At 42.2% G+C, this 13,843-nt stretch overlaps 1 protein-coding gene across 1 annotated transcript in view; it reads right to left on the bottom strand.

Moving 5' to 3' along the window:
* GMPS (guanine monophosphate synthase) overlaps positions 1-13,843 on the bottom strand; it is a 90,528-nt gene that overhangs the window by 33,976 nt on the left and 42,709 nt on the right. Inside the window, exons 6-7 of the mRNA XM_044251649.1 lie at positions 2,366-2,559; positions 1,932-2,097 (exon numbers count right to left, since the gene is read on the bottom strand). Coding sequence (XP_044107584.1) covers positions 1,932-2,097; positions 2,366-2,559 — 360 coding nt within the window. The remainder of the gene's footprint in view (positions 1-1,931; positions 2,098-2,365; positions 2,560-13,843) is intronic.

Below are 13,843 nucleotides of genomic sequence, written 5' to 3'. Positions count from 1 at the left end.
TGTTTGTCTTCCAGATCACTAATTCTATCTTCTGTCTCAGTTACCCTAGCTTTGAGTTTAGATTGGATTGGAACTCATTGAGAGCATTGTGGACCTCCTCCCTGGTAGCTTTGAGCTCCGCCCTAACATTGTGAACATCCTGTCTGGTCGCTTTCAGTTCGGCCCTAATCAATTCTGTTTGGTCATCCATGGCTTTCTCCAACCTAGCTATTGCCTGGATAATTGTTAGCCTGAATTCTCTTTCCGACATACTGTCTATGTTGATAGCCGTTAGCTCTATTGCAGAAGGTCCATCCTCTGTATTTTTCTTCTGTTGGGCATTCCTCCTCCTAGTCATTTTGGTGGGAGAAGACTGAACAGATGTAGCTGGATGTATTAACTCTGGTGCAGTCAAGGTGCACCCTGGAACACTTCCTGATCTCCGTCTCAGAGAGAAGCCTCAGTCTGGGTGCAGAAGCTGAATAAATTCCCCCTTGGACGCTGGCAGTGCAGGTTCCAAGTTAAAGACCCTGGGGGCACAGGATCTTTTGCTCGTCCCCAAAGCCAAGGCAGTGGCGGCTGTCTGGGAGCTCCTGCCCGCCAGAGAGGTTCCAAGCAGTGATCGCACACTGAGATTTTGCCGCCGGCCCGGGCTGGGAGTGCCCGGCTTGCGCGCACCTCTTTTCAGAGGCGGCTGTGGGTCAGGCGCGCGTCTGGGGCACTGAGAACGGGGCGCTGGTCCGTTAGCCGCAGGCTGGGCTTTTGTGCGCCTCTGTCCGGGGAAGAGTTTCGCGGGTACGCGGCTTAGACTTTGAAACAATGGCGCGGGTCAAGAAGCGCCCCCGGGCCTTAGAAACGCAGGAGAGCTGGAGGGACGTGTGCGCGCATCTCAAGCTTTGTGGTAGGGCTAGTGTGCGTTCTGCAGACCGGCGCAGGTCCCATCCCCTCACAGGAGCCGGAACCCCCGCGCTCTGGGGCTCGCTGTCGGCTTAGGGACCAGGACCTGGTTTCTCCGCCGCACTCTCTCTGCCTCCGCGCCGGGGAGGCCGTCTGGGACCGGGGACTTAAGCCCCTGTCCCTAGCCGCCCCGATTCCCACAATTTGCCCCCGCGATCCTTTGCTCTTTTGGAGTGCTTTCAACCAGTCTCCAAGTTAATGCTGATCCCCAGACACAGGGCACTCTCGCTCGTATCGGGGTATTACTTTTGCACCGGTCGCCTCTGGTGGCTCCCTCCCCCTTTTGTTTATCTTCCGATATCAGTCTGCTGTTCCCATTCCGCTTTACCTGCTCACTGGCGTCTTCTGCCCCTGTAGAGATCCAGACGTGTATAATTCTGATCTCAGGCTGATTTCATGGGTGATCGGAGTTCTTTGGTAGGTAATCAGCTCACTTTGGGGTACCAGCTGAAAAGACGCCTCTTCCTAGTACCCCGCCATCTTGTCCCCTCCGATAGATGTAATTTTATTGATTTTTTTTATTGATTTGATTTTTTGGAATTTCCACTGATTTCATTTTTAAAATTTATACTGGGACCCCTCTTGAAACAGATAATTAAAATGTAAAAGTAAAAAAATAATTATAAGTTTATTGGAAAACCTGTGCTTCATTGGGTGTTTGTTTTTGTTGTTGTTGTTGTTGTTTTTAAGATCTGAGAGAGTGTGTGTGCCTATGTGAGCGCACACAAGGGCAGGGGTTGGGGTGGAGGGATGGAGGGCAGAGAGGGAGAGAATCCCAAGCAGACTCCCCACTGAGTGTGGAAGAGGAGACAGGGCTAGGGCTTGTTCCCACACCCCTGAGATCATGACCTGAGCCAAAATCAAGAGCTAACTGGGGCACCCAGGCATCCTTTGAAACCTGTACTTGGTTAAGACAACGAGCTCACTCAAACCATAGGCTAGATATGATTTAAGTAAGTCTTCACATATAGACTTTTCTGGGGGATCATCAATACCTTTGACCTGAATTCCAAGCTTTTTGAGGGCCTCTTCTACAGACTGGCTTTCTCGTTTCCTCATAAAGCCATTATCAATATGCACAGCAATGACTTGATCTTGGTTCAAAGCACGATTCAGCAAAGCTGTACAAACTGTTGAGTCTACTCCACCACTGAGTAAAACCTACAAGGTGAAATTAAAAAAAAAATCATGTTGAATACAATAAACAAGAAAGTAAAATAAAATAAAAACTATCAGCTTAAATCAGTATCTTTAAAAACATCATTTTTATCGAAAGTAGATGCAGTAATTGAAAAAGCGCTCTGAAACAGTGCAACTCACAAAACATCCGATCACCCCGCCAGCATTTAAGGGTTATGGTGATGAACCCAGCTCTGAGTTCTAACATTACTGACATAAATTTGTAGACTTTCAGATGTAAATTCCTTACCAAAACTTTTGATGTGCCTACTCTTTCTTTGATCTCTCGAATGCACTCGAGTTCTCTGTTCTGCACAGTGAAGGTCCCACTGCACCCCGCTATATCATACAGGAAATTCTTCAGGATTACTTTCCCATTTTCTGTAAGGCCAACTTCAGGGTGGAACTGTGCTCCATATAATTTTTTAGATTCATTTGCTATACCTTTATAGAGAAAATAATCACAAATTAAAAATGTTTTCATGTGGAAGACTCAGCTAAGTACCCATATTAATTCCTCACAATTTCTTCCTCTATAAATGTAAAAACTGATACAACTTAGTGCATTTTTAGCTACAGGAGGAAAAAAAAAAACCATAAAACAAAACTACATGGCCACAATTTTTCTTTAAAGGTCTTTGGGTACCGATTAGTGAACTATACAAGACAGTGAACTAGGTTCTACAGAGATTACCTCATAGTCCTTTCACTTCTCCACCATGATTACTTTGTCTATTTAATATAATGATAACTCAGTTTTGGCTCTCAGTCCCACAGGGCTTTCATATGCAATATGCAACTATCAATTTTATGTATTAGAAAATCCTCATGTATTAGGCCTGTCAGAATATTCTACATATTCCTTTCTTAGATACTATTAACCACAAAAGTAACTTGATGGATTTGACTAATGTGTTTCTGACAAATTATGGATTATTTACTAAGCAAAAACGATAGACTAGATGTTTTACCTATATATGCATTACCCCGTTTATGGCTCTGAGATGTCAAGAAACTTACAACTAGTTAAGTAGTTAAACCAGGCCGGGCAAGCTCCCAAATTCATACTCATTCTACTATACAAAGGAATCTCATATTTTCTTTTTTCTTTTTTAAAGATTTTATTTATTTACCCGACAGAGAGAGATCACAAGTAGGCAGAGAGGCAGAGGGGGAAGCAGACTCCCCACTAAGTAAAGAGCCCGATGCAGGGCTTGATCCCAGGACCGTGGGACCATGAACTGAGCCGAAGGCAGAGGCTTTAACCCACTGAGCCACCCATGCGCCCTCACATTTTCTTTACTTGGGTTCTAGGATACCTTTCTTGATTCATTTATTTCACTGTCTGCTCCTTCTTAATCTTTGTTGTTTCCTTCTCATCTTACTCATCTCATGAAAGTTGCCCAGTTCTCACTCAGCCCTTAAATCTCTTCTCTATACATTGAGTATCTGCAACTCTCATAACTTTACATTCTACCCATATGATGGTATACCCCCAAATTTATACCTTCAGCCCAATTTTCTACTCTACAGTCTAGACTCCTATATACAACTGCTTACGCATGCCTTTTTTTCTATGTGTAATAAGGCATCTTGAATTTAATCTACAAAATTTCGTGACTGCATTCTTTCCCTTCAGGTAAACAGAAATTTAAACTTTCTGGATGGTTGTACAAAAAACCTGGGAGTTAAAACTCAATTATACCCTTCTGTCCCCACTCCAAATGCAATCCAAAAGCAATTTCTTTGTCTCTCCTTTCAAAAGATAGAGAATCCAATCTCATTTAAGACTAAAATCCAGGCACCTGGGTGGCTCAGTTGGTTAAGCAACTGCCTTCAGCTCAAGTCATGATCCTGGAGTCCCGGGATCAATTCCCTCACTGGGCTCCCCACTCAGAGGGGAGTCAGAATATTTCTCCCTTTGACCCTCCCCGCTCTCATGCTCTCTCTTTCTCTCTCCCTCAAATAAATAAATAAAATCTTAAAAAAAAAAAAAAAGGAAGATTAAAATCCTATCCAACATCTTTTCCAACCACAATGATAAAAAACTAGAAATTACAAGAACAAAACTAGAAAATTCACAAACTCACAGAGATTTAAAAACACACCCTGACAAAGGAATGGATCAAAGGATAAATCAAAAGAGGAAAAAACAGGCAAATAAAAATGGAAATATAACACCCAAAACTTATGGGAGGCAGCAAAAACAATTCTAGGAAGGAAGTTTATGGCAATTAATAACTACACCAAGAACAAAACATCTCAAATAAACCTTGACTTCACCAAAAGAACTGTTACAACAAATAAACAATTTCAGTAAGGTTGTGGAATAGAAAATCAACATACCAAAGTCAGTTGTGTTTCCCTAAGTTAAACGACCAGAGAAATTAAGAAAACCTTCCCATTTTCAATAGCACCAAAACAATAGAATATTTAGGAACAAACTTAACCAAGTAGGTGAAAGATACTCAAAACTCCAAGACAGTGATGAAAGAAACTGAACACACAAATAAATGAAGTAATATTCTATGTTCATAGATTAGAAGAAACTGCTAAAATGTCCATTCTACCCAAAGCTATATACAGATTCAATTCAATCTCTATCAAAATTCCAATGCCTTTTTCACAGAAATAGAAAATAAGGAATCCTAAAATTTATATCAAACCACAAAAGTCCTCAAAGAGCCAAAGCGATCTTGAGAAAAAAAAGCAAGAGGCATCACATGTCCTGATTTCAAACATTACAAAATAGTAATCAAAACAGTACAATATCGGCATAAATACAGACACAGAAACCAAAGAAACAGAATCAAGAGCCCAGAAATAAACCCTTGTATGTATGGGCAATTTACAACCAAGAAGCCAAGTATACACAATGAAGAAAGGGTAATTCTTCAACAATGGTGCAAACCAGAAGCCACATACAAAAGAATGAAACTGGATCCCTACCTTATACCATATACAAAAATCAACTTAAAATGATTAAAGACTTAAACACAAAACCTGAACTCACAAAACTCCTAGAAGAAATCACAGGGGAAAAGCTCCTTGACTTAGCATGTCTTAGCAATGATTTTTGGATTTGACACCAAAAGCAAAGGCAACAGAAGCAAAAATAAGTGGGACTATATCAAACTAAAAAGCTTCTGTACAGGAAAGGAAACCATCAACAAAATGAAAAGGCAACCTATGGGATGGAAAAAAATTTTTTGCAAGCCACTAAAAGGTCAATATACAAAATAAATAAGGAACCCATAAAACTTAAAAATAAAGAGGGGCGCCTGGGTGGCTCAGTGGGTTAAGCCGCTGCCTTCGACTCAGGTCATGATCTCAGGGTCCTGGGATCGAGTCCCGCATCGGGCTCTCTGCTCAGCAGGGAGCCTGCTTCCCTCTCTCTCTCTGCCTGCCTCTCCATCTGCTTGTGATTTCTGTCAAATAAATACATAAAATCTTTAAAAAAAGAAAGAAAAAAAAACCACCACCACCCATGGCCCAATTTAAAAATGGGCAAAAGACTTGAATAGATCTACAAAAACTTGGAAGACCTACAAATGGCCAACACTAGGTAAAAATGCTCAATATCACTAGGCATCAGGAAATGGAAATTAAATCTAAAATGATGTCCTCTCCCACCTGTTACGATGTCTATTAAAAAAAAAAAAAAAGAAGACGATCGATGCTGGCAAAGAGGCAGAGAAATGGAACTCCTTGTAAACTGCTGGTGGGATATATATAAACTGGTATAGTCACAAAGAAAAGAGTATGGAGGTCCCACAAAAAATTAAAACTAGAATTACCATGTGATCCAGCAATTCTACTTCTATGTATACACCCAAAGGATATGAACCCGTTATCTCAAATAGATGTCTGTATGTTCACTGCAGCATTACTCACAACAGACATGACATGGAAACAAGCTAAGTGTATATCAATGGATGAATGGATAAAGAAAATTTATATATATAAACACACATATAACATACATACACAAAATGGAGTATTATTCAGCTTTTAAAAAGAAGGAAACCGTGTCCTTTGCAACAAAACAACACAGAAGAATCTGGAGAGTATTAGGCTAAGTGAAATTAGCCAAATTAGCCAAATATTGTATGGTATTGCTTATATGTGTAATCTTAAAAAAAATAAAAAGTTGGACTCAGAAATAGAGAATAGAAAAGTGATCACCAGGGCCTGGCTGGGGGAGATAGGGAGAGGTGTAAAAGGGTACAAACTTTCAGTTATAAAATGAGTAAGAATAAAGTCTGAGGACCTAATTAATAATATGGTGACTGTAATTGATAACACTGTATCAGGTAATCTAAATTTGCTAAGAAAACAGAACTTAAATGTTATCACATACAAAAAAGGCAAATATGTGAGGAGATGGATGTGTCAATTAATTCCATGAGGGAATCCTTTCCTTATGTGTACCTATATCAAATCACCACACTGTATACTTAATACCTTACAATGTTGTCAATTAACCTTAATAAAGCTAAAAAACTTTTAAAAGGTTGAGAGAGGGGGGAGAAATAAAACTAGCAACCTAGGATTCTGTACCCTGAGAAATTATCCTTCAAAAGTGAAGAAAAATAAAGACTTTCTCAGACAAGCAAATATTGAAGCTGTCTGCAGTCAGCACACTGGACTTTCAAGAAATGACAAAAGAATTTCTTTAGAGAGAAGGAAAATGATAAGGGTCAGAAACTTTAGTCTACATAAAGAACATCACTCAAAGTTCCTGGCTCACAGATCCCAAAACCTTTGGAATTTCTAAGAGATGAGAGCGTAACAGTATCTCTCATATTAGTAAGGTGACTTTTGGAAAGCACCTAAGAATAGGGGCTGGTTGCCAGGGGAGATAACCATGTGATTAGAGGCTTGGAATTTTCAGTCTCAACCTCCTGGCCTCCATGAAGGGGAGAGAGGATGAATCAATTACCAGGAAGCAATGATTTTATCAATCATGCCTATGTAATAAAGCCTTCATAAAACCCAAAAGGATGGGGGACAAGATGGCGGGGTACTAGGAAGAGGCGTCTTTTCAGCTGGTACCCCAAAGTGAGCTGATTACCTACCAAAGAACCCTGATCACCCATGAAATCAGCCTGAGATCACAATTATACACGTCTGGATCTCTACAGGGGCAGAAGACGCCAGTGAGCAGGTAAAGCGGAATGGAACAGCGGACTGATATCGGAAGATAAACAAAAGGGGGAGGGAGCCACCAGAGGCGACCGGTGCAAAAGTAATACCCCGATACGAGCGAGAGTGCCCTGCGTCTGGGGACCAGCATTAACTTGGAGACTGGTTGAAAGCACTCCAAAAGAGCAAAGGATCGCGGGGGCAAATTGTGGGAATCGGGGCGGCTAGGGACAGGGGCTTAAGTCCCCGGTCCCAGACGGCCTCCCCGGCGCGGAGGCAGAGAGAGTGCGGCGGAGAAACCAGGTCCTGGTCCCTAAGCCACCAGCGCACCCCAGAGCGTGGGGGTTCCGGCTCCTGTGAGGGGATGGGAGCCGCGCCGGTCTGCAGAACACGCGCTAGCCCTACCACAAAACTTGAGATGCGCGCGCACATCGCTCCAGCTCTCCTGGGTATCTAAGGCCCGGGGGCGCTTCTTGACCCGCGCCATTGTTTCAAAGTCTAAGCCGCGCGCGCGCGAAACTCTTCCCCGGACAGAGGCGCGCAAAAGCCCAGCCTGCGGCTAACAGACCAGCGCCCCGTTCTCAGTGCCCCAGACGCGCGCCCGACCCACAGCCGCCTCTGAAAAGAGGTGCGCGCAAGCCGGGCACTCCCAGCCCGGGCCGGCGGCAAAATCTCAGTGTGCGATCACTGCTTGGAACCTCTCTGGCGGGCAGGAGCTCCCAGACAGCCGCCACTGCCTTGGCTTTGGGGACGAGCAAAAGATCCTGCGCCCCCAGGGTCTTTAACTTGGAACCTGCACTGCCAGCGTCCAAGGGGGAATTTATTCAGCTTCTGCACCCAGACTGAGGCTTCTCTCTGAGACGGAGATCAGGAAGTGTTCCAGGGTGCACCTTGATTGCACCAGAGTTGATATATCCAGCTACATCTGTTCAGTCTTCTCCCACCAAAATGACTAGGAGGAGGAATGCCCAACAGAAGAAAAATACAGAGGATGGACCTTCTGCAATAGAGCTAACGGCTATCAACATAGACAATATGTCGGAAAGAGAATTCAGGCTAACAATTATCCAGGCAATAGCTAGGTTGGAGAAAGCCATGGATGACCAAACAGAATTGATTAGGGCCGAACTGAAAGCGACCAGACAGGATGTTCACAATGTTAGGGTGGAGCTTAAAGCTACCAGGGAGGAGGTCCACAATGCTCTCAATGAGTTCCAATCCAATCTAAACTCTCTCAAAGCTAGGGTAACTGAGACAGAAGATAGAATTAGTGATCTGGAAGACAAACAGAGAGAAAGGATCAGGAGGAAGCCTGGAACAAACAGCTTAGATCCCACGAAAGCAGAATTAGGGAAATAAATGATGCCATGAAGCGTTCCAACGTCAGAATTATTGGAATTCCTGAAGGGGAGGAGAAAGAAAGAAGTCTAGAAGATGTCGTGGAACAAGTCCTTCATGAAAACTTTCCGAATCTCGCGAATGAAACCAGCGTTCGTGTACTAGAGGCTGAACGGTCTCCACCCAAGATTATACACTCCAAAAAAACATCACGACACCTGATAGTCAAATTGAGAAATTATAATTGTAGGTATAATCTCTTGAAAGCTGCCAGGGCAAAGAGGCTCCTTACTTACAGAGGGAAGCCCATCAGAATAACGTCAGACCTGTCCACAGAGACCTGGGAAGCCAGAAGAGGCTGGCAAGACATATTCAGGGCACTAAATGAGAAGAACATGCAGCCAAGAATACTTTATCCAGCAAGACTGACATTCAAAATGGATGGAGAGATAAAGAGTTTCCAACACCGGCAAGGCTTAAAAGACTATGCAACCACCAAGCCGATACTGCAGGAAATATTAAGGGGGGTGCTATAAAAGAGGAAAAATCCCAAGAATAGCATTGAACAGAAATATAGAGACAGTCCACAGAAAGAAAGACTTCAAAGGTAACTCGATGTCAATAAAAACGTATCTATCAATAATCACTCTCAATGTGAATGGCCTAAATGCACCCATAAAACGGCACAGGGTTGCAGATTGGATAAAACGACAGGACCCATCCATATGCTGTCTACAAGAGACCCATTTTGAACTTAAAGATACACGCAGACTGAAAGTGAAGGGGTGGAGAAGCATCTTTCATGCCAATGGGACTCAAAAGAAGGCTGGGGTAGCGATTCTCATATCAGATAAATTAGACTTCAAACTAAAGACTGTAGTCAGAGATACAGAAGGACACTACATAATCCTTAAAGGGACTATCCACCAAGATGATCTAACAATTGTAAATATCTATGCTCCCAATATGGGAGCAGCCAATTACTTAAGAAAACTGTTAATCAAGATAAAGAGTCATATTGATATGAATACACTAATCGTAGGTGATCTTAACACGCCTCTTTCAGAATTAGACAGATCATCGAAGAAGAAAATCAATAAAGAAACAAGAGCATTGAATGACACCTTGGACCAGATGGACCTCATAGATATATACAGAACATTGCACCCTAAAACAGAAGAATACTCATTCTTCTCAAGTGCACACGGAACTTTCTCCAGAATAGACCACATACTGGGTCACAAATCAGGACTCAGCCGATACCAAAAGACTGAGATGATACCCTGCATATTCTCAGATCACAATGCTTTGAAACTGGAGCTCAATCACAAGGAAAAGTTCAGAAGGAACTCAAACACCTGGAAGCTAAAGACCACCTTGCTTAAGAATGCTTGGATCAACCAGGAGATCAAAGAAGAACTGAAACAATTCATGGAAACCAATGAGAATGAAGACACTTCGGTCCAAAACCTATGGGATACAGCAAAGGCGGTCCTAAGGGGAAAATATATAGCCATCCAAGCCTTGCTCAAAAAAATTGAAAAATCCAGAACACACCAGCTGTCTCTACACCTTAAAGAACTGGAGGATCAACAACAAATCAAACCAACTCCACACATAAGAAGGGAAATCATCAAGATTAGAGCTGAGATCAACGAGGGAGAAACCAGAGATACAGTAGAACGTATCAATGAAACTAGAAGCTGGTTTTTTGAAAGAATCAATAAGATCGATAAGCCACTGGCTACACTAATCCAAAAGAAAAGAGAGAAATCTCAAATTCATAAAATTATGAATGAAAAGGGAGAGATCACAACTAACACCAAGGAAGTAGAAACAATCATCAGAAGTTATTACGAACAGTTATATGCCAATAAGCTTAGCAACCTAGATGAAATGGATGCATTCCTGGAAAAATATAAACTACCAAAATTGAACCAGGAAGAAATCGACAACCTGAATAGACCGATATCTAATAACGAGATTGAAGCAGTGATCAAAAATCTCCCAAAAAACAAGAGCCCAGGACCTGACGGATTCCCTGGGGAATTCTACCAAACCTTCCAAGAAGAAATAACACCTATTCTCCTGAAGCTGTTTCAAAAAATTGAAGCAGAAGGAAAACTTCCAGACTCTTTCTATGAAGCCAGCATTACCCTGATCCCCAAACCAGGCAAGGACCCTACCAAAAAGGAGAATTTCAGACCAATATCACTGATGAATATGGATGCTAAGATTCTCAACAAGATCCTAGCCAACAGGATCCAACAGCACATTAAAAAGATTATCCACCATGATCAGGTGGGATTCATCCCTGGCTACAAGGATGGTTCAACATTCGTAAATCAATCAATGTGATACAACAAATTAATATGAGAAGAGAGAAGAACCACATGGTCCTCTCAATTGATGCAGAAAAAGCATTTGACAAAATCCAACATCCGTTCCTGATTAAAACGCTTCAAAGTATAGGGATAGAGGGAACATTCCTGAACCTCATCAAATCTATCTATGAAAGACCCACAGCAAATATCATCCTCAATGGGAAAAAGCTTGCAGCCTTCCCATTGAGATCAGGAACAAGACAAGGATGCCCACTTTCACCACTCTTATTCAACATAGTATTAGAAGTCCTAGCAACAGCAATCAGACAACAGAGAGAAATAAAAGGTATCCAAATTGGTAATGAAGAAGTCAAACTCTCTCTCTTCGCAGATGACATGATTCTTTATATGGAAAACCCAAAAGACTCCACCCCCAAACTACTAGAACTCATACAGCAATTCAGCAGCGTGGCAGGATACAAAGTCAATGTGCAGAAATCAGTGGCTTTCTTATACACTAACAATGAAAATACAGAAAGGGAAATTACAGAATCGATTCCATTTACTATAGCACCAAGAACCATAAGATACCTGGAAATAAACCTAACTAAAGAGGTAAAGGATCTATACTTGAGGAACTATAGAACACTCATGAAAGAAATTGAAGAAGACACAAAAAGATGGAAGACCATTCCATGCTCTTGGATCGGAAGAATAAACATTGTTAAAATGTCTATACTGCCTAGAGCAATCTATACTTTTAATGCCATTCCGATCAAAATTCCACCGGCATTCTTCAAAGAGCTGGAGCAAATAATCCTAAAATTTGTATGGAATCAGAAGAGACCCCGAATCGCTAAGGAAATGTTGAAAAACAAAAATAAAGCTGGCGGCATCACCTTACCTGATTTCAAGCTTTATAACAAAGCTGTGATCACCAAGACAGCATGGTACTGGCATAAAAACAGACACATAGACCAGTGGAACAGAGTAGAGAGCCCTGATATGGACCCTCAACTCTATGGTCAATTAATCTTCGACAAAACAGGAAAAAATATACAGTGGAAAAAAGAGAGTCTCTTCAATAAATGGTGCTGGGAAAACTGGACAGCTATATGTAGAAGAATGAAACTCGACCATTCTCTTACACCGTACACAAAGATCAACTCAAAATGGATAAAAGACCTCAACGTGAGACAGGAATCTATCAGAATCTTAGAGGAGAACATAGGCAGTAATCTCTTCGATATCAGCCACAGCAACTTCTTTCAAGATACGTCTCCAAAGGCAAAGGAAACAAAAGCGAAAATAAACTTCTGGGACTTCATCAAAATCAAAAGCTTCTGCACAGCAAAGGAAACAGTCAAAAAAGCAAAGAGGCAACCCACGGAATGGGAGAAGATATTTGCAAATGACAGTACAGACAAAAGGTTGATATCCAGGATCTATAATGAACTCCTCAAACTCAACCCACACGAAACAGACAAACACATCAAAAAATGGGCAGAAGATATGAACAGACACTTCTCCGATCAAGAAATACAAATGGCTATCAGACACATGAAAAAATGCTCATCATCATTAGCCCTCAGGGAGATTCAAATTAAAACCACATTGAGATATCACCTTACACCAGTTAGAATGGCCAAAATTAACAAAACAGGAAACAACATGTGTTGGAGAGGATGTGGAGAAAGGGGAACCCTCTTCCACTGTTGGTGGGAATGCAAGTTGGTGCAGCCTCTTTGGAGAACAGTGTGGAGATTCCTCAAGAAATTAAAAATAGAGCTTCCCTACGACCCTGCAATTGCACTCCTGGGTATTTACCCCAAAGATACAGATGTCGTGAAAAGAAGGGCCATCTGTACCCCAATGTTTATAGCAGCAATGGCCACAGTCGCCAAACTATGGAAAGAACCAAGATGCCCTTCAACGGATGAATGGATAAGGAAGATGTGGTCCATATACACTATGGAGTATTATGCCTCCATCAGAAAGGACGAATATCCAACTTTTGTAGCAACATGGACGGGACTGGAAGAGATTATGCTGAGTGAAATCAGTCAAGCAGAGAGAGTCAATTATCATATGGTTTCACTCATTTGTGGAGCATAACCAATAGCATGGAGGACAAGGGGCGTTAGAGAGGAGTAGGGAATTTGGGTAAATTGGAAGGGGAGGTGAACCATGAGAGACTATGGACTCTAAAAAACAGTCTGAGGGGTTTGAAGTGGCGGGGGGGTGGGAGGTTGGGGGTACCAGGTGGTGGGTATTATAGAGGGCACGGCTTGCATGGAGCACTGGGTGTGGTGAAAAAATAATGAATACTGTTTTTCTGAAAATAAATAAATTGGGAGAAAAAAAAAAAAAAACCCAAAAGGATGATGTTTGGAGAGCTTCCAGGTCAGTGAACACGTGGAGTTTGGGGAGAATGGTGCACCTGGAGAGGGGATGGAAGCTCCACGTTTCTCCATTCTCTTCCATCTGGCTGTTCCTGAGTTGTATCCTTCTATGATAAACCAGGGATCTAGTGATAAATGTTTCTCTGAGTTCTGTGAGCCACTCTAGAAAGTTAATTGAACCGAGAAAGAGGTCATGCAAACCTCTGATTTACAGCCAGTCAGTAAGAATATAAGTAACTTGGACCTCTGACTGGTGTCTGAAATCCAAGTACGGGGTCACTGGAACTTCCAATCAACAGCTGCTCAGTCAGAAACACAGGTGATAGCCTGGGCTTGCAACTAGTGTCTGAAAAGTGTGTGGGTAGGGAAGGGGGGATGTAGCCCTCAACCCATGTAATCTAATGCTACCTTTGGGTACAGAATGTCAAAACTGAGATGAGCTGAAGTGACTGCTCAAATACCATACTGGTGTGTAAGAACTGCTCCCCAACCTCCCCAACCCTCCCCACACTCTGAAAA

Source organism: Neovison vison, chromosome 6, assembly GCF_020171115.1.
Source record: "Neovison vison isolate M4711 chromosome 6, ASM_NN_V1, whole genome shotgun sequence".
In the NCBI taxonomy this organism is placed as follows: Eukaryota; Metazoa; Chordata; class Mammalia; order Carnivora; family Mustelidae; genus Neogale; species Neogale vison.
The sequence above is the reverse complement of the archived record's forward strand: the minus strand, read 5'-3'. Positions and strand labels throughout refer to the sequence as shown.